The sequence below is a fragment of the Furipterus horrens genome, unplaced genomic scaffold, assembly GCF_987537825.1.
Source record: "Furipterus horrens unplaced genomic scaffold, mFurHor1.1.pri manual_scaffold_7, whole genome shotgun sequence".
In the NCBI taxonomy this organism is placed as follows: domain Eukaryota; kingdom Metazoa; phylum Chordata; class Mammalia; order Chiroptera; family Furipteridae; genus Furipterus; species Furipterus horrens.
The window spans coordinates 129,873,497-129,899,059 of record NW_028327177.1 but is presented as its reverse complement, the minus strand read 5'-3'; the positions used below and the strand labels follow the sequence as shown (position 1 = coordinate 129,899,059).

The window sequence follows — 25,563 nt, the reverse complement described above, 5'->3', positions numbered from 1 at the left end:
TAATCCAGCTAAAGCAGGACAATAAAATGTGACAGTCTTTGCATGAGGCCCTCGTGAGTCCTCACTGCCCTCAGGATAGAGTCTCTATAGGACATTCAAGTCTTTCGAAATCAGCTCAGCCATTCAGCCTTGCTCTTGCCACTTTCAGTCGGATGATCTTCTCTACAAGGAGTACAACCGTAGTCATACCATTTAGTTTTTCTTTTTCTTTTTTCTATTTTTAAAAATTCAATAACAAATGATTTTATTTTTATTCATTCATTTATTTTTTATTGAATTTATAATAAATTGGCTCATAAAATGATTCAGGTTTTAAGTGTACAATTCTATACTACATCATCTGTATATTGTATGGCATGTTCACCGCCCCAAGTCAAGTCTCCTTCCATTGCCATTTGCCTCCCTTTACCCTCTTCTACCTGCCCCCCGCCTTTCCCTCTGATAATCTCCATACTGTTGTCTGTGTCTATAAGGTTTTATTTTTTGTTTTGTTTAATCCCTTCACAGTTTTCACCCAGCCCCTCACCCCTTTCCCTTCTGACAGCCGTCTGTTCTCTGTATCTATGAGTCTGTTCCTATTTGATTTTAAATAAAAGTTAAAATTAAAACTATGTAAGGACGCGATTTAAAATGCTTTCTTGTGCCCGTCTCCCGAGGTGGCAGTTTGTTGCAGACACCAGGTCTCGGTCCTTGGGTCCCCACCCTGCTCTGCTAAGTAAACAACTCCTTTTATGTTCCTTTCCAACTCAGCTATTTTGCAGAGAACCAGCACCAGGCCAGGGCGGACAGGTCAGGAAGCTCTCTCAGCATTAACCGCTGTGCTGGGAGTTTCCACGGGTCCCCCCAGGCGCGCTCTTCTCCCTGCCTGCCCCTGCTCCACGCCCAGGGAAGCTGGCCCCTGTGGACCCGCAGGTTTCCCTGCCCTCCGTGTCTGCCTGGGCTCGGCCAGTGGGGACAGGCAGGAGCAGCAGCCTGCTCCGATGCCTCCGTTCCCTCCCAGGACCCAGAATGAGACAGTTCATTGCTGAATCCCGTTCTCTCCCTGGAAGCCACCGCGTTTCTTTGTGACAATTTTATCTCTGGGCTCTCATGGTCCTTTCCTGCAGCTGGGCGCTGGTTGAAGGCCAGCCTGGTTCCCCTGAATGTTCTCAGGAAATAGGACAGGACGGTTCAAGGCAAAGTCTACAATTCCTCCGCAAGGTTCAGCCTGGTGAACCAGGCGCCCGAAGCCGCCTCAGCCTGAGTGGGGTTCCCCTTGGCAACCCCCACACAGGGCTGCTTGCCTTTCATTTGCATTCTCATACACGGCCATTCAAAGAGCTCTTCCCTGAGTGAGGAACACACACTCCGAGGTGACCCATGTTTTCTACCCTTAGATGTAGGAGAACCTGGAATACATTTTAATTAACTGTGTTATTTGGTTCTCCCCCAGCATTCTAGGCATTCTTGATTTGCCTTCACAAACCCTTCTGTTCCCCTTGATTTGCCAGCCTCTCTGTCATTCTCATGCCTTTTGCCCAAGTCCTTCCTGGGCTGACCCTCTTCCTCATTTTCATTTGGTCAACTTCTGCTTGCCCTGGTGGGGAGGTTTGCCTCCTGCAGGCAGTCCTCCTTTAGCCTAAGTCTAAGTTAAATCCCCTACCAGGACACCCTCACACTGTGTTGTAATAACCTGGTTGTCTGTCAACTTCTTTGAGACATGAGGAAGTATAAAAATCAGCTTGGACTTTAAAAATCTGCCTGGCCATTCAGGCTGGAATAAAAGACACTTAAACTCAGCTCCCAAGTTAACAATAAATCATATCTCTCCCAAGGACATTGTAGCTGTAGATGTCACACAAACTCCCTTCTTGGAATGAATACTGCTTTCTTACTGAGAAACTTTTTCTCTAAAACCATAGGCTATCAGATACTTTGTGGTTTGAAATTACGTTTGTAGAAACGAAACAGCTACCACAAAGAAAGAAATGATAATCATGTGACATGACATAGGTGTTAGCTAAACCTATGGTAGTAACTATATTGCAATATATAAATTTTCAAATCAACACATTGTACACCTTTAACTTACATGATGTTTTAAGTCAAGTATATCTCAATTTAAAAAAAAAGTGAAATATCCCACTCTTGCCCGCTGGGTCTAGATCACTGATTTAGAGAAGCAGGTGCAGAGCTTACAACCCAGGTGCAGAGCTTGCGGTCAAAGCAGTCCACAGTTATCATAACTTTATTGTTCCTGAGGAAACAGGTCCCTGGGCCCCCTTCATAGTCCAGGACTTACGATGATACCTTTACACAAAGCCCTGCTTTCCTTCGTGCCTATTAAAATACTTTTTCACTTGCATTAGACTTCCACTCTATCTCTCCCCTCAATTCTTTTTTTTTAAAGTATATTTTATTGATTATGTTGTTACGGTAGTCCCAATTTTTTTCCCTTTGTTCCCCTCCACCCAGTAACCCTCTTCCCTTCAGCAGTCCTACCCCCCTTAGTTCATGTCCATGGGTCATGCATATAAGTTTTTTGGCTTCACCCTTTCCTATATTATTCTTAACTTGCCCCTGTCTATTTTCTACCAACCAATTATGCTTCTCAATCGCTGCACCATTTCCCCATTTCTCCCCCTTTCCCCTCCCAGCTGATAACCTTCCAAATGATCCCCACACCTATGATTCTGTTCCTATTCTGGTTTGCTTAGTTAGATTATGTTTTTATTTTTTAGCTTAGTTGTTTATAGTTGTGAGTTTGTTGTCATTTTAGTGTTCATAGTTTTGATCATCTTTTTCTTAAATAAGTTCCTTTAACATTTCATATAATAAGGGCTTGGTAATGATGAACTCCTTTAGCTTTACCTTTTCTGGGAAGCACTTTATGTGCCCTTTCATTATAAATGATAGCTTTGCTGGATAGAGTAATCGTGGTTGTAGGTCCTTGCTTTTCATCACTTTGAATACTTCTTGCCAGTCCCTTCTTGCCTGCAAAGTTTCTTTTGAGAAATCAGTTGATAGTTTTATAGGCACCCCTTTGTAGGTAACTCTCTGCTTTTCTTTTGCTGCTTTTAAGATTCTTTCTTTATCTTGAACTTTTGGCATTTTAATGATGATGTGTCTTGGTGTGGTCCTCTTTGGGTCTAGCTTCTTTGGGACTCTCTGTGCTTCCTGGACTTGTATGTCTATTTCCTTCACCATATTTGGGAAGTTTTCCTTCATTATTTTTGCATGTTGGCTTTCAATTTCTGGCTTTCCTCTTCTCTTTTTGGCACTCCTATGATTCGGATGTTGGTATGTTTAAAGTTGTTCCAGAGGTTCCTATGCCTCTCCTCATTTTTTTCAATTCTTGTTTCTTCATTGTGTACTGGTTGACTGTTTTTTTCTTCCTTATGTTCCAAATCACTGATTTGAACCCCGGTTTCCTTCCTTTCACCGTTGGTTTTGTGGGATTTTCCTTCATTTCACTTAGTATAGCCTTCACTTCTTCCCTTATGCGTCTGCCATACTTAAGAATATCTGTCAAGCCCATGAGCATCTTTATCACCAGTGTTTTGAACTCTGCATCTGTTAGGTTGGCTATCTCCTCATTACTTAGTTCTCCCACTGGAACCTTGATCCATTCCCCCTTTTGGGCCATATTTCTCTGTCTTCTCATCTTGACAGGCTCCTGTGTTTGTTTGCCTCTGTGCCTTAGGTAGAGCTGTTGCTCCTATTATGTTGTAAGGGGTGGAGCCTCAGGTATTCGTCAGTACAGGACGAACTGTTTCACCACGTTGTGGCACTGTATGTGGGGGATGGGTCTGAGAGGGAACAATATTGCTTGCTCAGCACTTGCCCCTTTTCCAGGCACTTCTCCCACTTTGTATGGGACTGGTGCCTCTCTAGTTGTTGCCCTGGCTGTTGTTCCCAGAGCTGGTTGGTCTGCGGTTGTTCTAGGACTGTGGTGGCCCTTTAAATAAGCGGACTCTGCTGAGAGACCAGCTGTTTCTTCCTCCACCCCAACACCCACTGGTTTTCACAGTCAGAAGCAATGAGGCTTTATTTTCCCCGGCGCTGGGACCATGAGCTGCGTGATCTGGTCTGGTGCTGGGAGTACTCCCCAGGTGTCCCTCCTGACTTTTTAAAATGTGTGACTGTGCTTTCTGGCAGCCTCCCACTGCCACCACTGCTGCTGCCACCATACTGTGTCCTCTCCTCTCCAGCTCTGCCGCTCCTACCTGTCTGGGTGAGTATTTCTTCTTTATACCTTTGTTGGATTTCCATGTAGCTTGATTTTCTGGAACTTCTGGTTGTCTGTAGTTTTGAGGTAGTTGTATTCCTTCTTAGTTGTGGAGAGAGGTACAGCATGTCTGTCTAGGCTGCCATTTTGGCCGGAAGTCCTCTTTCCCCTCAATTCTGTAATTCTTTCTTTTTTTTTGGTGAGATACCGTATGGCTCCTTTGGGTGCAATTCCTCCGCAGTATGTTAATGAGCTTGACTTTGCCAGACTGAGGTTTATTCATGGTGGTCTCAGGCTGAGTAATTCTGGACAACAATACACCACGGCACAAAGAACAAAAGATAAAAGCAATCTGTTAAGTGGGTGAGCGAGTAAATGATAATGCATTCCCCTACCAGACTAGTATGAGCCAGGTGGTGTACCAGGGCCCTAGTCAACGTGGATGGTCTAGATCAAGATTTTGGAGTCACAGCTGTTTCTGAATCCTGACCTACCATTTCCTAATCATGTGCACAATAAAAGTTGCTTCCACGAACCTCAGTTTTCTCATCTCCAAAATGAAGATGATATTTATTTTATTGAGTACAATTATCTCTTTTTTACAGGGTTTCTGTAATCGTCAGAAAAGTTTATCCAACAATTGGAAATGGACAAAAGAGACTACTGGGTGTTATTTTAGGGGTGTGCTGGCCATTGTCTGGGGGGATCTTCTGGGGCATCTGACTCCATAGGGGTATGCACATTTGACTGACTTATTGATGAGGCTTCTTCTCTTTTCTTTTTTAAACAACTCTGTAAGAATAGAAATTAAGTTGCGAATACTGATGGCGATATTTCCTGTTCATAGCAATGCCACTTAATTTTTCCTCTGGTAGAGAATGTAAATCTGTTTAATTACAATTCTTATTGGAAGCAATTTTAACAGCCCACTGGTTTCCTGTTAATGCATTGCATAAAACCTTGAACTTGTGTTCATTTCACATTTGCACCCGAGTCATGATTTGACCTTCTAAAATTATCATTTAGCATAGTGGAGAGCAATAATAGATGTGAGGTGCTTACTCTGCCAGAGACACTTCGGTAGGAGCTATGATGATTATTTCATCAGTGGCTGAAACGGTAGACAGAATGCACCAGCAGATCAGCTGGGGCAGAGAGGTCGATACAGAGCCCAGCCTTAGAGACGAAGTGTTGAAGAAGTAGTCATTCTCTTGGGGCACATCTTGGCTGACTGGATAAGCTTGCCCCTGACCTGGAGCAATGAGGGTGGTCATGCCATGCTGAACAGCCAGCCCTCAGGAAGAGCAGACATGGACCTGGACCTGAGGATATCTTGTTTCAAGGACTCCAGTGCCAGCAGGATGGCATCTCTGCCTCTCTCGAGTCTCCGTTTGTCAGGTTAATTCTCCATTCCTGCACCCTGACCCTGTCCACACACCCAGCAGCATGGCTCTCGAGCCTCCCTCCCCAAGCAAGACCGATGGCAGGAGCAAAGGACAGTTTCTTCTCAATTCTGGTTCCAAAGATATCCCAGCAAGACTCTCACTGGTTTGGGAAGCTGTCCATTTCAGAATGTTCAGAGCTAGCCATGGAAGGAAAAGGTCCTTCTCATGTGAGCTGCAGGGCTGGAGACCAGGAGGGAGCAGTTCCAAGAAGAAGAGGGAGAGTACTAAGCAGAGAAGGCAGGATGTTTCTTCTACCGCCTTGGAAACAATTGTAACCTCCATGGAACCAGCCAGATGGCACTGCAGGGGGGCAGCTGACAATGGTAAAAGGAGGGACAGTCAAGGGTAGGCGTTGATGTATCATAGGAAGAAGAGTGCATGGCTTTGCACAGAAGATGGATAGATACCTGTGAGCTAGATGAACACCAGGCTCAAATAGATGTATGAATTATCCCTTATATGTGAGCCAGGGGGCTAGCCCTCCTCTGAATTTCAATGAGCTCTCCCAGAAGTCCACTGGTGAGAGATGGTGATCTTCACTTCTCATTCAGTTTCAGTTCAGGAAACTGAGGCCCAGAGAGGTCATACCACTATGAAGTAGCAGAATTAATTGGAGGCGATTTGATCCTAAATAGTATTTGAAATGGCCCCTTGGTTTTATAAGCACATAATATAAGCTTTGGCATGGCTCTGATTTTAATTTTCTTCCCTTACCTCTAGTGCTAACTCATCTGAGCAGAATGACCATAACACAATAAAAGTATATGGGGAGAAAGCAGGGCTGACACTTGCACTGACCCAGGAAAATGAACACTGACTTAACAGGTACAGGAAAAGAACCTTAAATAGAGTACATTGATATGATTAAGGGAGGGGAAACGAAGGCTGAAATTTCTAACAGAGAAATAATCTCCCCCACAAAGATAATCATGACACCATGAGACTCAGACTTTTAGAAACTTCCGAGGTCACAGCACGAGCTATTAAAAATTTTGAACATTTTGGCACTCACCTTAGGTGAGGGAATTCAATGACCCTCATCATGTCTTGACTTCAGGCCCAGTTCCGTGGCAACAGTAAAGGCATTTTGAGTCAGTTTGGAGATCTCTATTATAGAGCAGAGGGCTCTCTAGGTCTCATTTGCCCGGCAGGGTGGGCATGCCTTGGAAAAGATGAATCTGTCAAGGCAGGGATCCTGTTCTTGACACCTGGGCAGAGTTGAGACAGCCATATTTTTTGAATCCCCCAAAAGACATATGCATAGCTTTTGGTTTTTAAAATGATTTTTTTATATCTTTTTAAAATATCCTAAAACATAAATATATCATCACATTTCTAGAAAAGAAAGAACTCTGGTGGGGGAGATTGGAGGGTGGAGGGATTGAGCAAAGAGGATAAAGGACTCACGGACTTGGACAACAGTGTGGTGATTGCAGGGGTGGGGAGGAGCTAGAAGGGGGGTAAATGGTAATAAAAAAACAATATAATGAAAAAAGTGAAAAGGAAAGAAAGAAAAATGTCTGGGCCATTTCATCACCATTGACATAGTGGAGGGCCTGGCAAGACAGGGAAGATTGATAACAGGTGCCACACCCCAGGTGGCCCCTGCAGCCTGAGCATAGCTTGTCCTCATCCAGAGAGCAGAGGGGAGGCAGTTGATCAAGCCTGTAAGTCCCAGAGCAGTGGCGACAGCAGAACAGAACCAAGTGAAAATTAAAAATTAGGGCCCTCTCCAGGGGATTGTCATCCACATCTGGCCGATTTGAATTTGCAAATCTTATCCCTTTGCGTTCTTCTTTTTTCTTAAAGTATATTTTATTGATTGTGCCATTACAGTTGTCCCAGTTTTTCCCCCTTTGCCCCACTCTGCGTGGTACCCCATTCCCTCCAGAAATGTGCCCCCTCATGTCCATGGGTCGTGCATATAAGTTCCTTGGCTTCTCCATGTCCTTTACTGCTCTTAACACCTCCCTGTCTATTTCATTCCTACCAATTATGCTTCTTAGTCCCTGCACCTTTCCCCCATTCTCCCCCTTCCCCTCCCAACAGATAACCCTCCAAATGACCTCCATATCTATGATTCTGTTCGTGTTCTAGTTGTTTGCTTAGTTTGTTTTTTAATTTGTTGATAGTTGTGAGTTTGTTGTCATTTTAGTGTTCATGTGCTGAAGTGAAAACAAAAACCCTAACTCTCCCTCCCATTTTTTAATACTTTATAGTTCACAAAGCATAACCCCAGATACCTCCTCTGAGCCTTGCAATAGCACTGTGAAGTGGGCACTGTGATCCACATTTTCAGATAAAAACACTGGGCTCCAAGAGAGAGTGGCCCACAGGACAAGAAAGAAGCAAAGCCAGGTCCCCGCTCAAGTCCCCTGGACTCCCAATACCACAACGACACAGCTCTTCTGTCTCCCCTCCCAAAAGTTTGTTTGATGAAATTTGCTGTAAGCAGACTATCTGATATGGAAATTAAAATTAAAATTATAAATTCTTCTTTCATGACCTCTGCCAATTTACTAGCTATTTTCTGTCTTTTTAAAAATCAAATGATGTTCATAAATGCTCTCAAGGAGACTATTAGAACTTAAACACTGCCTCTTGACACTGGGATAGTCATAGGGCTCTGCTCTGCACATAAATAGGGCATGCTTTTATAGCCAGAAATAATTTACTGTATAGTGCCTGCTAGTAAATTTAAGCATATGACCGACCTACACGTGTCTTGTCAGAAAGTAAACAGTTCAGCTGTGAGAAGGGCATGATATCTATAAATAAAGGCACCCACCTTGGCATCAAGATGAACCTCCAGGATCATTTCCTTTCTTCTGGCGTCTGTTCCAATATGAGTGGAGAGCCTTGTGGGGAGGGGGGTTGAAGCCCCTTCGCTTTAGTTCTTCAGGATTCGCAACCTCATTGCTATTTGGAAAGGAGTTCTCACAAAAATGAGCTTTCTACCTGTCCAGAGATATCTGTCAAGTTTTTTTCTTTATATATATATATTTATATTTAATTATGTGCTCTGTGGAGTGGAGAGTAGGGTCCTTTTTTTTTTTTTTTACACGGTTTTTGTTCTTTGCTTCTGGCAGTTTTGTTTTCTTTCTTCAGCAGTTTCAACCTACAGAAATCAACTTGAATGTTAGGGCTCATTCTGAAAGAAACATCCACACATGCCAGCAGCTTCTTTTTGGAATTCCCCTCTTTTCTTAGACTGGGCAATACAAAGTTGCAGTATAGATTTCTTGAAGAGTGGTCTTTTCTCTTTTTGAACTCCGGGAAAAACCAATTCTTAGATCTGTGAATAAAAGCTTTAAAGTTCACTAATCCCCTTCTCTCCTTGGAAATTTATATTAAAAAAAAACAAAACAAAATCCTCCAGATCATAGCCCAGGTTGGCTCATATTTAGAGGCAGAGGATGGCTCATGCTTAGAAGCTGAGATCCAGCCAAGGAAAATAACCCACAATTGTATCATTGTTCTCTTGCATGGGAGGGGAGAGGGAAATCAAGTCCTCCCTGCAGATCGTAGAAAAAATAAACTTAGAATTCTCAGTTATATTTAAAAGGTTACTTTGGACAGATGTTTTCCTTTTCGGGAACATTAAATTGTCCCCCTACCCCTTTTATGTCTCTGGACTCCTTTGCCTGTTTTCAGTGAATCTGCCAGTCTCGTTGTTTGGAGTTCGCTGCGGAGAAGTTGGAAGAACTTTTTCGGGAAGTTGGAAGAACTATTTTGTACACCACTTAAAACGGCAGTAGAAATGGAACATTCTACCACGAGACTGGTGACCCTAATTGTACCAACAACTCACTGTAGAATTCTCCTCTTCTCTCTGGGTTTCATGTTCTTTGTCAGAAAAATGCCGAGATCGGATTCCTCCTGTTTCCAACCCTCCATAAGCGTTTTGTCGGGTGGTGAATTGGGAAGGGGACACGTTAAGGGCGGTCATTAGTAGCGGCTTGGACTGCATGTGAATTCACTACCTGTGCTTCACTTCTTTGGACAAGGGTTTTTTTTTAGATTTTTAAAAAACCGTGGTTTTTGTTTTCTGGCCTTCCAGGAGTCTCAACGTTGCAGAACAAAGGAATATCTAGATGATTTCCTCCTTTGGCAGTAGCGTAGCTGACACTGGCAGTACACTTTTAGTTTATAAAGAACGTTCCCATTTACTGTCTTATCCAATCCTCAGATGCTTATTGCACTGTGTACTGAAGGTGATGTACAGAAAAGACTCCAGCACTCCTACCTGAAAGGTCTGAGTAATATCACCTGGGGAGCCTGAAAATTTGAGCAATGTAAGTAAGCAGGTAGGCAGCCTGACACCCATCCATCCATTCATCTGTCAGTTCGTCTGTCCATCCATCCATCCGTGGGTCCCATTGCCTCATATGAGGGTAACCAGGGCAATTGCATGCATATGTTTATCTTTTTCATCTTTTAAAAAATCTGTTTAAATTTTTGCATTTAATAAAAATTCACACACACACACACACACACACACACACACACACACACACACACACCTGTCTGTTAGACTGGTGGCCAGTCCATGAATTTTGACAAGTGCATGGAGTCCTTGTATCCATCACCACAATCAAGATACAGAAGAGATCCACCACCCCAGCCCCCTCAAAAAAATTCTCTCTGTAGTCAAGCCCCTGCTCCACCCTTAACTCTTCGACAACCACCCATCAGCTTTCTGTCCCTTTAGTTTTCTGTTTTCCGTCCCTTTAGTTTTGTCTTTTCCAGAATGTCATAGAAATGGAATCATATGCTTTTGGGTCTGGCTTCTTTCACTTAGAATAATGCATTTGAGATTCATCTGTGCTATTGAATAGCTCAATAGTTTCCTTTTATTACAGAATAGTTGTCCATTGCACAGATATATCACAGTTTTGTTTTGATTTTAAGATTTATTTATTTTTAGAGAGGGGAAGGGAGAGAGAAAGAAAAGGAGAGAAACATCAATGTGTGGTTGCCTCTTGTGTGCCCCCAACTGGGGACCTGGTCCCCAACCCAGGCATGGGCCCTCACTGGGAATTGAACCAGTGACCCTTTGGTTTGCAGGTCAGCGCTCAATCCACTGAGCCACACCAGCCAGGGCTTGTTTTGTTTTTCATTCATTCCCCAGTTGAGGGATATCTGGGTTGTTCCCAGGTTTTAGTGATTGTGAATGAAGCACAATAAACATTCAGTTCAGGTTTTTCGTGTGCACATAGATTTTCATGACATTTGGATAAATATCTAGAAGTGGGATAACTAGGTCATATGGAGGTGTGCATTTAGTTTCAAATAAAGTGCCACAGAGTTTTCCAAAGTGGCTGTCCTGTTTTGCATACTCACACCAGCAATGTATAAGAGTTCCAGTTACCCCCAGTTCTCACCTCCTGTGTGTGTATGTGTGTTTGTCATGCTGAGAGCTACCTAGCGTTAAAAAAGAAGCAACAGGCCTAAAACAGAATCACTTGCACTAAGCCCCCGGTCAGCACTCCACAATGTCATACACAACCCGATCACAGTGTCCCCCTCCCCCAGGAGTGTGATTTTCACGGGTCAGTCTGGAATTTCCAAGTCAGCATCAGTGAGGTCATCCCCAAAGGAGGAGACCTCAGCCTGAAACTATCCGCACTTGGCTAGAAATTTCCCTTTCCCACCCCCTTGCGGTCTATAAAAACCTTCCTTTCTCTGCAGCTTGAGGGAGTTCCCTTCTGTTTAGTTGCTAGATGGGGTGCTGCCTAAATCACAAAGCATTGAATTAAGCCAATAAGATATTTAATATTTACTCAAAACTTTTTAAAATAATTTATTTATTTGTTTATTTTATTTTACTTTTAGAGAGAGGGGAAAGGAGAAAGAGAGGGAGAGAAACATCATTGTGTGGTTACCTCTCACTCATGCCCCGAAATGGGGACCTGACATGCAACCTAGTAATGTGCTCTGACTGGGAATCGAACCAGCGACACTTGGCTCGCAGGCCGATGCTCAATCCACTGAGCCGAAGCATCTAGGGCTAAATTTTGTTTTTTAACAGTAGTGTTTCACTGTAGTTTTTTAATTTTAATTTTTGATTTAATCTTTATTGCATTTTTTCCCCATTACCTTTTAGTCCCCTTTCATTGTAGTTTTTTAATTTGTATTTGCTTAATGACTGATGGTGCTGAGCACCTCTGCATGTGCTTATTTGCCATCTGTATGTCTTATCTGGTGAAGTGATTGTTTAAATCTTGTCCTTTGAGAAGCAATGCTGTTTATTTTCTTATTTCTGCATTTGAGAGTTCTTTACATATTATGGAGACAAGCCCCATGTCAGATCCATATATATTTTCCCCAGTATGTGGTGTGCCTCTTCACTCTCTTATTAGTGTTTTTGCAGAAAGTTTCTAATTTTGAGAGTCTAATTTTTCAACGGATTGTGCTTTTGATGTAGTATCTAAAACTGATTTCTTTGATTCAAGTTCAGAATGATTTCTCCTATCTTTTCTTCTGAAAGTTTAAGAGGTTTGCCTTCTACATTTTAGTTTATGATCCTTTTTAATTTTTTTGCAGTAGGTGTGAGGTATAGATCAAGGTTCTTTTTTTTTTTTTTTCCAGGTAAATGTCCAGTTGTTCCACCATCATTTATTGAAAAGATCATCCAGAAGGGCCCAATGCAATCCAAGTATTCTTATAAGTGATGCAGGAGAGGCAGCATTAGACAAGGAGGTGAGATGAAGATGCAGAGGTTGGAGTGATGTCAGGGACAGGAGCCAAGGACTGCAGGTTTCCCCTAAAAGCTGGAAAAGGCAAAGGCTGATGCTCCCATAGATCCTTTAGAAAAATACCTTGATTTTAGCCTGTAAGGCCCATTTTTAGACTTTTGACTGCCAGAACTGTAAGATAATAAATTTGATTTGTTTTTAAGCCACTACGTTTATGGTACTATTTTATAGCAGCAATAGGGAACGAATACAGAGAGCTCCATGGAATTGCCTTTGCACGTCTGTCAAAAATTAATTGGCTATTTCATGTGGAACTATTTCTAGACTCCCTATTCTGTTTCATTTTTCTATGTCTATACTTCTGCCAATACCACAAAGATATATATTTTTAAACCTGTCCCGAATTCTCTTATTTTCCCTGTTTTGTATCTTCAGGATATGAAAAGTTGGCCAATTATACTAAAAGGGAACCAGAGATAAAAATCACAAAATGACAAGTTACAAGGCAGCCATCTGCATTAGTTATCTATTGCTGAATAACAAATTATCCCAAACTTTGAGCCTTAAAACAACAAACATTATCTCACAGTCTCTGAGGAATCTGGACGCGGCTCAGCTGGGTGCTTCTGGCTCAGCGTCTCTCCTGAGGTTGAAGTCAAGCTGTCGGGGATGGCGCCCTCTCTAGGTTTGACCAGGTAATGACCCACTTCTAAGGTCACTCAGTGCCTGTGAGGTGGCCTCAGAAAGATCTGCTTTCAAGGTTACTCATGCAGCAGCTGGCAGCTGGCCTGTCTGAATTCTTTCTCCACGGGCTTCTCCATCCCATTGGCTGCTTGAGTGTCCTTATGACGTGGCAGCTGGCTTCCCCAGAGTGAGTGATGAGAGAGAGGGAGAGAGAATTCTCACCCAAGACAGGAACCATTGTTTTTTTATAACCTGATCTTGGACATGACATTTCATCAATTCTGTCATATTCTCTTGACTAGAAGTGGTTCACAAAGCCTATTCCACACGATTGGAGAGAGAAATGAAGCTCCACCTCTTGGAGGGAGGCATATCACAAAATTGGTTGACATATCTTTAAAACCACTACAGTCAAATCTCGGGCCACAAATAATTTATAGGCCTCCCACATGCAGAACACACCCATCCACTGGTCAAGGGCCCCAAGAGTCTCATTCCATCATGGAGCCAGGTTGGAGTCTAGAATCTTGCCACCTAAGTCCCGCCAGGAGAGAAGAGATTCCTTGGGTGTAGTTCCTTAAGATCAGCTCCTTGCGCCCCCTGCCCCCTGCCCCCTCCACAGACAACGGTGAAACACATACAGGATAACTGTTTCCGTTTGGAAAGGGGGAAAACAGTGGTCAGTGGTCCACGGCCATTCTGAAGTCTGGTCAGCCAAAGTACAATCCAGCTGCAAGTTCCTTGATTAGGTCTCAAGGGCTAGGAATCTTTCTTGGTGGTTCTGGACTCCCCTCCCTGAGCCCTTGACCCTGCCCTCTGCAGGAACCTTCCCTTTTTACAAAAGGTAACGTGTGTCTGCTCCATTTTCCTAACCCAAGTTCATAAAGATTTCCCTTCTAAAAGTCTAATGGTTTTCCATTTCACATTTTAGTTTTTGCTCCATTTTGAGGTAATTTTTATATGCAGTATAAGATATAGGTCTTAAGTAATTTTTAAAAAATTAAAAAAATTTTTTTGTACCTAAATGTCCAATTGTTCCAGCACTATTTGTTTGTTTTTAGAAACTGTTTATTTTCCATCCACGTCATTTCCATTCTCTGTTTAAGAGCCTGTGGAAGAACAGTTTAAGTGTTTTCCTGCTGCAAGGAATTGGGGGATATCAAGGGCTCCAAACATTGTAAAAGTTTCTCTTTAAGTTACTATGGCAACTCAGAAGAACGCTGTGTGGACGCCTCCCTGCTTAGCAGGGAAAGTCAGCATTGTTTGTTGAAATGTGGCAGGAAGAACCCTGTGCCAGTTTCCAGACTAGGCTTTAGGAGACTCTATGTGCTTCCTATCTCTGGGACCCTCTCAGGGCCATGAGAACAAGCCCAGGCCAGGCTGCTTTGAGATAAGAGACCCTGTAGATGAGAGAGATACCAGTTGCTCCAGCCAAGGCGAAGCTAAACCATCCAGCCAATGGCCAGACGTGGGAGAAGACCCCAAGTCAGGATCAACACAGTAAAAATTAATTCAGACTTCCTGGGAGTAACTTTGTAATACAAACCATAGTTATAACATATGTATGCAGTTTGACCAGGTATCTTATACTAAGGTAATAATTTAATTAATATAAAAGGTTAGAGAACATTTTTTATCATAACAGAATCTGAAAACATTGTAGTGTGCATCAGCAGTGGAATGATTAAATCAGGGTGTATGTATATGACAGAATATGCTGAAACTATGTCAAATGGTGATACAGCTCCAAAGGGAACTGTTCATATTATATACTTCAGTCAATGAAGCATGTGGGAAATCATTACATATTGCCCTGGCCAGTGTGGCTCAGTTGGTTGGAGCATTGTCCCATCACCAAAAGGTTGTGGGTTCAGTTCCCCATCAAGGTACATAACTAGGTTTTGGGTTCAATCCCCCATCTGGGTGCAAATGATCCCGAGTCCAGGTGCATAGGAGAGACAACCAGTTGCTGTTTCTCTCTCTCCCTGCCTCTCTCTAAAAGCAATGAACAAAAATGTCCTTGGGTGAGGATTAAAAAAATAAAATCATTATATATTTTATAATCTGAATCTGCTTTTGAATAAGCTAATATACAACCATATTTCTGCATAGAAAGGTGTCTGGAAGGACATATATAAATTATTAATAGTGGTTTCCTCTGGGGAGATATTATAGATGATTTTTTTAAACTTTCTACATTGTATCTTTGTATATGTGAATCTTTAAAAACGAACACCCATTTTAATAAGCCATAATTTCCATTTTGGAAAATGTTAATGTAATGTGTATGTAGCTGTACTACAAAGTTACACGTGACCCTTGATTTCCCTGGATGTAGCGCTCAGGGTAATCCTAATGGAGCTGCTTGCTCATAGGATCACAGCCGTCCATACTCTAAGTGTGGTGTTTTTGCCTTCCCACTGGATGGTAAAGTTGCATAGACATACCACAACTGAAGTTCAGGCAGCAGGCTATATTAGCAAGAACATTGAACTTGGAATCAGAAGACCTTGGTTCAGGTTTGTTCTTGCTTTTCCTTCCTGAGTTTCTCTTTCTCCCTTGGTAAAACTGAGTTCATTTATCAAAACAATACACATTTATTGAGTATTATTGCATTCAGGCCCTGTGGCTGGTGCTAGGGTCCCAAGCTCTTGCCCTGCTTCCTTCAGAATAGTGATGGGAGAATCAATTCCTACATGAACAAAAAATACGACATGAAATGGAATTCCAGGCACTGAGCTGTGCTTTCAGCGGTTTCATTAATTAGAAGGAGTGTGACTGCGCCCATTATGAGGCAAGCGGATAATGCAGTGGTTAAGAACTCAGGCTCAGTAGAGAGATAGATTGATTTCAAATCCTGGCTCCACCAGGATTCGGGGAAAATTGCTCAACATTCCTTTGGATCAATTTCTCTGCAGCCATTCTGTCTACATTTATATTTTTCTTAATGATTTATGCAATATGGGTGAATTGAGGAAATAAGCCCTTATATTGGGTATATATATGTTTTACAAATAGTTTCTATCATATGTATTCCAAATAATTATGCCAATTGATGTCTTTTGTTCTCAATTTGTTTTTCTCACATGAAGACATTTTCTTCTCCAAAGATAAATCTGCCGGTATCTTTTCCCTACTTGCTATACTAGAGTAGGTCAAGGAAAGCTTTTGGGAAAAAGTGACTTAATTCAAAACTCCACGGACAAGAAACACAAACCAGGTGAAGAGAGCAGGAAAGAGCGTTGTCAGGAGAGGGGCGAGCGTATACTTCATCTCTCTTTCATTTCTCTCTACTCACCTTTTGCTGACTTCACCTCCTCAGCCATTTCTGATCCCACAAAGATGGCTTATTCTTGACCCATTCTGGTTGCTATGGTTTGAATATTTGTGTCCCCCATCCATTTATGTGTATAAATTCTAATGCCCAATGTGATGGCATTAGGAGGTAGGAGCTTTGGAAGGTGGAGCCCTCACGAATGGGATCAGTACTCTTTCTCTATAGAAGAATTCCCAAAGAACTCCCTGACCCCTCTGCCATGTGAGGATACAATGAGAAGTCTGGGATCCAGAAGAGGCCTCTCACTAGAATCTGTCCACACTGGTACCCAGACCTCAGACTTCCAGCCTCTAGAAGTGTGAGTAAGAAATTTCTGTGTTTATAAGCTAACCAGTTGGTGGCATTTTGTTATAGCAGCCTCAATAGACTAAGACACTGGTCTTGACAATTCTTTTCAGCTTAGCTCCTTCCCACTTCAACTGGACGGTCTTTGTCAAGGGTTTAAATTTTTCAGTCCAGAGTGAGAATTTGCTGCACTAGCTCATTCAGCCACAATTTGGCGGGGTAGGATGGAGCAATGGTAGTAGAGGTTAGATGATAAGAAATAAAATGATGGCACTTCCTTTTCAGCAGGAGCTTAGCGTGGCTCCCATCAAAAGGGGTGTCGCTTTGGCACCTATGACTGACATTTATAGTTCACCTTCTCCGTCTTTGTCAGTGAAGGACTTTATGAACATCCACAGACTGATTAGTGTATCAGTTTAGGCCAAGTTATGCTGTGGTGGAAAATGATTCCTAAAATTGAAGTGACTTACAACAGTATTTTGCACGTGTGACATGGCTAACGCTAACTGGTTCTGGCTCGGCTATATTCCAAATGTCTTCTCATTCTAGGGCTCAGACTGAAGGAGAACCTTTATCTGCCACATGCTGCTCACCTTGCAGAAGGAAAAGAGAAAAGAAAGCTGGTGGAACCACACGATGGCTCTTAAAGCTTATGTCTGGAAGTAGCAACTATTGCATCTGTTCACATTCCACTGGCCAAAGCAATTTCATGACCAAATCTGAGGTCAGTGTGGAGGGACGACACTTCTCCCATAGGAAGAGGCAGTGAGTATTTTGAAGAAACAAACATTCTCACATAGTTCATCCCAGTCAGTTGTATCATTAGTTACATTTTGCAGGTGAGAAAATTAAGGTCAAAGATGTGAACTCAGCTCTGCCTGGCTCTCAAGTTGGTTCTTTCTACCATGCAGTCTCTTTGGGGAAACTTCTATACACTGTGTAGGCACCTGGAATTGTAATTTATTCAGGGGTACATCCACTTGTCATCATCCCCAAAAGTGTCTCCACGAAAATTTCTAGAGCTAAACCACTTTTATAAGTTTCCTTGAAGGATATGAAGCTAGAAAGGGGTCAGGCTTGGTGAATTGCCCCCATGAGAGCTGAGTCTATTCCATTTAGTAATTTTTAAAACTGTTGAATTATTTATCTGCTTTATGAGTTTGTAGATCCCTTGAACAGCAATCATCTATCAATCTGTCACTCTTTGTTTTTGTTTTCTTGTGTGTGTGGTGTGTCTGAGCTCCTGAAAGCTATTTTCTAGGTAATTTTAGAAGCTTCTGGATTGCATTGGATATTTATATTCACAAAAATTATTAGTGAAGTGGAGGGAGGGCAATCCATCTAATTTTGCCAATGAGCAACAATTTCAAATTTAGAAATTTAGTTGTGGTGGGGGTGGGGCTGAAGTTACATTCAACACAGAATGCTTCACTATGTTTGTAAATATCTGATGATTTCAGCACAGTTTTCCCTGTTTTAGTCTCTGGTTCCCAGCTGCTTGGTGTTGTATAACACGTGTAGGTGCTGGCTTACCAGGTTTATTTGTGTACATCAGGGTCGGGATTGTGGTGGGCAAGTGACATGGCTAGGGCACTCAATCTAAGGCGGCATTTGCAGGAGTCTGAGAGTTTTCCTGCCTTACTCCAGCACCAGCCCTGGTATCCATTTAGCTCCGCAGTATGAAAATGCCCCTGGAAAACTTACCTGTGGGAATCACCTGCCCTCCGGACCCCTACTGGACACGCAGGAGATCCTGGCGGACCTTCTGCCCTATTACTTTGCTCCACCAGTGAGGCTCTCATTGCCAGGTTACTGTATACGTGTGTCTGGCCCAGACTTGGTGTGGAACAGAGAGGAGCGTGCGTGTGTGCCTCGGTTAGGCCGGGCGGGTCCATATCCGGGTGGACAGGGTGGGTGGGGCCGCCGCTCCCTCCAGGTCTGGAGGTGGGTTGGGGGTGGGGAGTGACGCGCTGAGATTCCCTTTCACCCCTTTCGTTCCGAGAGGGGGCGGCAGAAGAAGCGCCTGGGGTGACAGGGCGTGCCCACCCTGCGGATCTGCGCCCGGGAGCGTCCCAGCCCCTGGGCTACAGCGACCACTAGGTCTGAAAAGAGGAGCAGGAGGAACTCAAGGAGAGCTCGCCGAACCGGCCATCCGTTCCGAACTTGCCCGGGAAACTAGTGCGGAAGGAGGGGCCCGGGCCAGGGCCGCGGCGGGAGGAGGGGCGGCCGCAGCTCCAACCAGCCCCGTTGGCTTCCTTCCCAGCTCTCCTTCGCCTGCCTCCTCCTCCTCTTCCTCCTGTATGAGTCAGGCATTTCCCGGGGATTTGGAGCAGCCACGCGCGGCCCGGGCGCCCGGTGTTGTAGCAGCAGCAGCAGCCACCGTCACCGCGTTAGGAGCCCCAGCGCCGGGCACCCGGGTCCCGGGCGCGCACGGACCATGGAGAGGGCGGCCCAGGACGCAGACGGCGGCGGAGGCAGCAATAGCAGCAGCCGCAGCAGCAGCCGCGCCACCTCCGCGGGCTCCTCGCCCTCCTGCTCCCTGGCGGGCCGGGCGGTCTCCAGCCGGTCGGCGGTAGCAGGGCTCGGCGGCGGGGGCAGCCGCAGCAGCCCAGGCTCGGTGGCCGCTAGCCCGTCCGGGGGAGGCGGCCGCAGGAGGGAGCCGGTGCTCGAGGGTGTGCTCAGCAAATACACCAACCTCCTCCAGGGCTGGCAGAACAGGTAACGTGCCCGCCGCCCGCGCCACCGAGCGCCCCTCCCTGCGCGCCGCTCAGTGTGTGTGTCTGCGTGCGTGCGCGATCGTACCACCCGCGAGCGGGTGCTGTCTCTGCTTGGGGGCCCTTCCTGCGTCCCCGCTCCTTTCCAGGTGGGGTTCCCAGTATGGGGCGTGCCGTGACCCCACCCCAAGGCTTCCCCGCAGTGGCAGGGAGGTAGGTGAGAGCCCTGGTTTCCTTCTGTACTGGCTGGCACCTGCAGAGACTCGAGTGGCAGGCGCAGCGCGCTGGTCCCGGGCCCTGCCCGCTAGCGGTTCCCCGCACTCCTGAAGAATGGTTGAGAAAGGAAAGCAGAGAGGGGGCGTGCTTTATGCCAGTATGGAAAGCGTTAATACATCTGGTCCGATCACAGCAGTTCTTTTCATAACTTAGTTCATTTAAAACTTTCCTGTTTAAAAACACCACCACCACCACCACCAAAAACCTGCCACTTATCTTGGGCGCCTTCCAGCGCGCGTGCTACCTTCAGCCCATTTGGTGGCTTGGAACCTCCAATCTCTGCAATTAAAGTTTAGTTTGAAAAAGAGAAAACCGCACCCCTTTCAAAATGGACAGTTTGCTATTTTAATAATAATAAAAAATTTCCCCATTAGGTGCCTTTTGAAGTTCCATGCTCACTACTCTCAGAGTTGTGAAGCCTACTTAATGGACCTGAGTCCCGATGGGGATGTCAAGGGAAGGGGCCCCTGGCACACTTGGGATGTGGGTAGTGCTTGGCCTGTAGTAGTCAGGATAGTGAGGAAAACTTGAAAGGATCAGGTGTGACACTGCTGTTTACGTTACTTAACAAAACAAGCCCCAGGCAAATGTAAGTGGCCACACCTGGAGAATGGGGCTTTTTGGAGAGGTGATTGATCAGCTCTTTTGTCCTGCCCTTAATAGCCCTTGGATGTTAGGACTCGGGGCTCCTGGGAATGCTTGTGGGATTTTAATCATACCCTGGGAGCTGCTAGTTAAACTAGATTACTTCGTTAACTCCCTGTAGATGGTCTGTAAATGTTAAGATTGCTTCCAGCTGAAACCTATGAGGAAGTTATTTACATGCAATTCAACTAGGAGGAAGATAACTTCCCAAGTTTGGAAAGTGAGTTGTTTCTATATTGATACTATAGACAGACAGAACTTTCCAGTCACCGGGTTTCCTTGGAGATCTGCTTTGTTGTGGAAACTGCACTTTAACTTTTAATTCTTTTTATTTCTCAAAATAGCCCTAGTATCTGCTCTTGCCTCTCCCTTTTCGCCTTCAATTCTTGAAAGTCAAAAAAAGAACGGAGTGCATAGGACCCAAGCGATAAGGTGACTACATCTGATTTCAGTTTTCGGTAATTGTGTCTTCTTGATGGCACGTCAAGGTGCCTTGCGGTGGGCAGCATTTTGTTTGTGTTTTGGGCATTCACTTTTTTGTTTTTGTTTTCTTGGCCAGTCACTTTTAATGCTTTTTTACTTTTTTTGTTTTTTGCTTTTCCCAAGTAGCTTATGAGGGCAATAGAACTTTTACCCTGGATTGCACTTATTTTACTTGGGGACTATATTTTACCTGCAATGTATATTAAAGGATTTATTCTTTGTAGTGGATTTAGGAGGAGTTGGAGTAACTCATGCCTTTGTGTAATTTAAAATCCACTAGGGTATATAGGTGGAGGAAAAATTGATAATGGGCAAAATTAAAAAAACATATATCTACATGATTGCAACTCTGTAGGTGAAATGTGGTAGTGGGTACGCACTGAGGTCTCACCTTAACTGAGCTTGTTACTGTGGCACCTGCCATTGTTCATTGTTCTTAACCACAGTAGACTCATAATTTTCTAAGTCTAACACTGACTCCAAAAGCATTGTCTCTTTCTAAAGGTTAACGTCTCGGCGTTGGGGTTATGTTTCCCACATCTGTGTTCTCTGAGCAGTGGCCGCGGGTCCATTAGTGATCTGGAGATGTACGATGGCATTGGGATTGCCCACTTCTGCCTTCTCAAGGGGTCTTGGAAAGGCAGAGCTGCGTCTGTGAAAAGGAACAGAGAGGAGGGTAAAGAGGAAACCGAGAAAATGTATTTTTTGTTTATGAATTGTATTCATTTGGAGACTATTTTATTGAGGCTCTGCTTTGTGCCAGGCACTGTTCAAGAAGCTGGAGCTACTCCAGTGAACAAACAGATGGGCATCTTCCCATGAGGTGGTGGCAGAGACTCAGAATTAAATAAGAGGAGCCCACACTTTCCTAGTACAGGGCATTGCCTTGGTGCAAATAGGTGGACTTACTAATTTGGGTTACTTGCACTTAGGACTTGTGACATCTTCCTTTGACAGGTCTTTTCAAATTGCCTGCAGTTAATGACAATCTGCAGCCACAAATTTCTTGGCGAGTCTCATGCTTTGGTAATGCCCTTCATACCAGTCACCAGCAGTTTTTAATCTGGTGTCCTCTCCTATGCCCTCAAATTGCTGTATAGCTTGTATTTTAACATCCAATATTATATTCTGCCTTAATTTACCTGTAGCACTCTCAGCCCCACCACCATGCCCTTCGGAAGGCAGTTGGGCCAAACACAAAATAAATGACATAGAGGTCACAGGAGAGAAAACTTCACGTTGTAGTATATACTTGACCCAGGAGAGTACATCCAGGACACGGGGCTCACATTCACTGGCTGAAACAATCAGGGCATGGGGAAAATGTGCATTTAGGAGTTCCTATAATTTATTATTATAGTTATTTAAAGTAAATACTTCAGAGAAAATAGCATGGTATAGATTACAGGATACTGTTAAAAAGTGCATCTAATGCATCTAAATAATTGAACAGAAGTTTTCAGAAAGTAGTGGGTGCAATGAAGATTAAAAAATGATCTAATAAAGGTAAGTGTGGAAATAATTTTGTGTGGATCTAGTGTCTACTGAAATTCACATTAAAATTATTTATTTATTGACTAGAGAGAGGAAGAGAGAGAGAGGGAAAGAGAGAGAGACACACACACGTGCACACAGAAACATTGGTTGTTCTACTTATGTACGCATTCATTGGTTGCTTCTTGTATGTGCCCTGACAGGGACCGAACTGCAACCTTGGTGTATGAGACACACTCTAACCAACTAGCTACCTGGCCAGGGCCTGAAATTCACATTTTAATTGAGGACACTCTCTGTTCACCCATCTTTTGGGTTTTGTATGGCGTGAACCAGGGGAGAGTGAAGAGCCTGAGGAAGCAGGCCAGTGCCAGATCACACAGCGCCTTGTAGGTGGGGGTAGAATTTAACACTGTCTTTCAGAAGGATGTTAGGCAGGGAGGAGACATGGTCTGATCTATGCTTTAAAAAGTTCTCTCTGGCTACTGCTGTGTGGAGATAAGATTTTCAAGGGGCCAGATTGGGAAGCAGAGATACCAGTTAGGAGCCCATCATGGTGATCCATGCAACAGAGGCTGGGGACTTGGACTTGGGGGACAGGGAAATGGAGAAAAGAGACCGATTTGGGTAGGGAGGGTAGACATTACTCATGGATTGGATGAGGAGGTGAGAGAAAGAGAGGGGCCAAGGAGAGCTCTTGAGTGTGTAGGTCTGCGAGGCTGGGAGGTTGAGGTGTCCTTTTTTGGAGATGAGGGTCACAGTGGAGGAACAGGCTTGTGGATAGGATGGGATACAACCAAGAGTTCCGTTTGGGTTGTGTTCAGTTTGAGATGTCCACACTGACTAAGAAATTGGCTATATGAACTCTCATTGGCCTTAAGGCTAATTTTAGTTTCATACCAAAATGGAACTACTTTAGATTTGCTTATAATGTCAAGTGTTTGAGGGAATAATTTCTAATTGGATCTAGGAAGTGATATTTAAAATCGAGGGTCTTCATTGCCATTCAGGTTTTCTTATTTGCAGAAAAGACAACACTGAAATATGCAACCAGTCTCCAGTACTTTTTCTGGTGATTGGTGTGGTTGTAAGAACTCAGTAAAATACTGAAAGGCAAATCTTGAATAGGCTGAGGTACATGAATGTTGGCAAAAGAAAAACTCAGGCCACCTATGAACATATGGAAAGAGCAGTGTGGCTCCAAATCAAATCCTGACATCAACATTTAGTGTGTGTCACCTTGGGCCGGTTCCTTAATTGCTCTGGGCTTCGGTTTTCTCTTCTCTTAATGATGAACATGATGTTTGTTACTCTTGCCCTTCTCATTAGTTCAATGTGAGGATGAAATGAGGATACTGGTGTATCAGGGACTGAGAATAGGGCACAGCAGCATCCGGAGAAGTAGTAGCTATTATTGGATCTTCAATTTGTCCCTTCTTAAATGAACCCTTTCTGGTCCATAACATCCTTGGTTCATTTTCTGAACATTGTGATTACCCTGGGACCCCATTAATGTAGTTATTGCAGAATTCTTTGGAGAGGAGGTGATGATCTATTTTGAAGGGATCATTTTAAAACTTTGGCCCAAACATTTGCATCTCTTTGGGAAGTGACTTACCCCACCTCTAGCCTCTTACCTCTATCTCTCTTCAGTGCTATATTTCCCTCCATAACATTTCATCATTACCTGACATGCTCAGTATTTTATTCTTTTGTCTTTTGGCACTAGATGGAAGCTTCCTGAGGACAGAGAATAATTTTATCTGTCTTGTTCACTGCTGTATCCCCGATAAGGGTTCAATAATATTACTGAATGAATAAGAAAATGAATCAAACCAGGGTTGAGTTCAATTTGGCCAGTGTTAGGTATTGTTATAAATCTTGGTTCTCTACCTGCTCATCGTCTTGTCCTCCTTGAGTTAATGTGTTTGTCATTTGCTCTGCTCTCTGCAACATCAGTCTTTGTCTTCTGAGTCGGAAAGTCTGCTTTTCTTGTGACAGTGCCACCCTGGCTTAGGGCCCACATAACCCCACCCAGTGTGGGCCTTTAGTGACCAAGTTTCCAGGGAGTACGGTCCACTTGATATGCATGAACCACATGCTTGGTGAATGTAGTGTTTAGCCTAAAGACAAGACTTCCCAGGGTTCTACGACCGCTTGGCCCCTTTAGAAAAGTCATCAGGGGCATACATTAATTAAAAAAAACCCACTGAATTAAAATGAATTCTTTTTGAGTATTATAATACTTTTATTTATTTACTTTTTCGCCAGTAATTTTAGAGGTAATTGGCGAGACCAAGATTGAAAAATTTTGAAAAATCACTGCTCTGGATTTTATGTTCTTGCTTACTTCAGAAGTATTCACATATCTTGCTTTCTAGGTTGCCAGATTATTCTGGGTTTGCACAATCAAATCCTTTAGGGACACTAGATTTCTTTATATTTTCTATTTTTTTCAAGTACAGCTTACATTCAATGTGATTTTGTATTCATTTCAGGCGTATAAATTTCTTCATTGACAATAATAATAAAGGGGTGGTTGCCTAAGTTACAAAAGCGCATATAATAGCATATATTTATTCACTTATGGTTGGATATTGAGTACCTGCCTTGCATTAACCACTTCCTGTGGGATCCATTCTCCTTCCCCACCTCTTTTAAAAATGGACATGTATTTGAGGAGACTTGGTTTTTCTTGATGGGTGGGATGGTGGTTATTTATAGTTCCTTTTTTCTACTATTTTTTTTCCTAAGGTGAACTTGTATCCATTTTGAAGTTTGAAATCCTTTTTGAGGAAAAAGAAAAAAAGCTACTCACCTTTTTCACGTTAACTCTGAATAACTGAATTTTTGAGGGTAAATTTGAAGTCTAAGGTGCATTCAGAAAAGTACACAATTCGTAAGAGTACATAGTTCAGTGAATTTTTGGAAATGGAACACACCAAATAAAAAAGCAGCTCCCCCCTCACCTCACCCCTTAGTTCTTCCATAAGGTTTCCACTGTTCTGACTTTCTGAACTGTAGACTGGTCCGGCCTCTTTTTGAATTTCATGTCGTGCAGTATGTGATCTTTTGTGTCTGGCTTCTTTCTCTTAACATGTTTGTGAGCCCCGTCTGTGTTGCTGTGTATAGTTGAGGTCCGTTTGTTTTCCACAGCTGCTTCATATTCCATTGTATGAATATATTAAATACATTTATATCTACTGTAGATTGACATTTGAGTTCTCTTTAGTTTTTGGCCCTATGAATAGTGCTGCCATGTGTTTTAGAGCCCAAATGTATGCATTTCTGTGGG

General features: G+C 43.5%; 1 protein-coding gene across 3 annotated transcripts in view; it reads left to right on the top strand.

Annotated features, from left to right (window-relative positions):
- Window positions 1-18,659: 18,659 nt before the first annotated feature.
- OSBPL10 (oxysterol binding protein like 10) overlaps window positions 18,660-25,563 on the top strand; it is a 258,565-nt gene continuing 251,661 nt past the window's right edge. For 2 of the 3 annotated variants that reach the window (XR_016512427.1, XM_090284422.1), the window contains exon 1: window positions 18,660-19,374. Coding sequence is in view for 2 of the 3 variants with exons in the window: in XM_090284422.1 (XP_090140548.1) it covers window positions 19,094-19,374 (281 nt within the window). In the remaining variant the exon portion in view is untranslated. The remainder of the gene's footprint in view (window positions 19,375-25,563) is intronic. The other variant, XM_090284423.1, reaches the window with a different exon arrangement.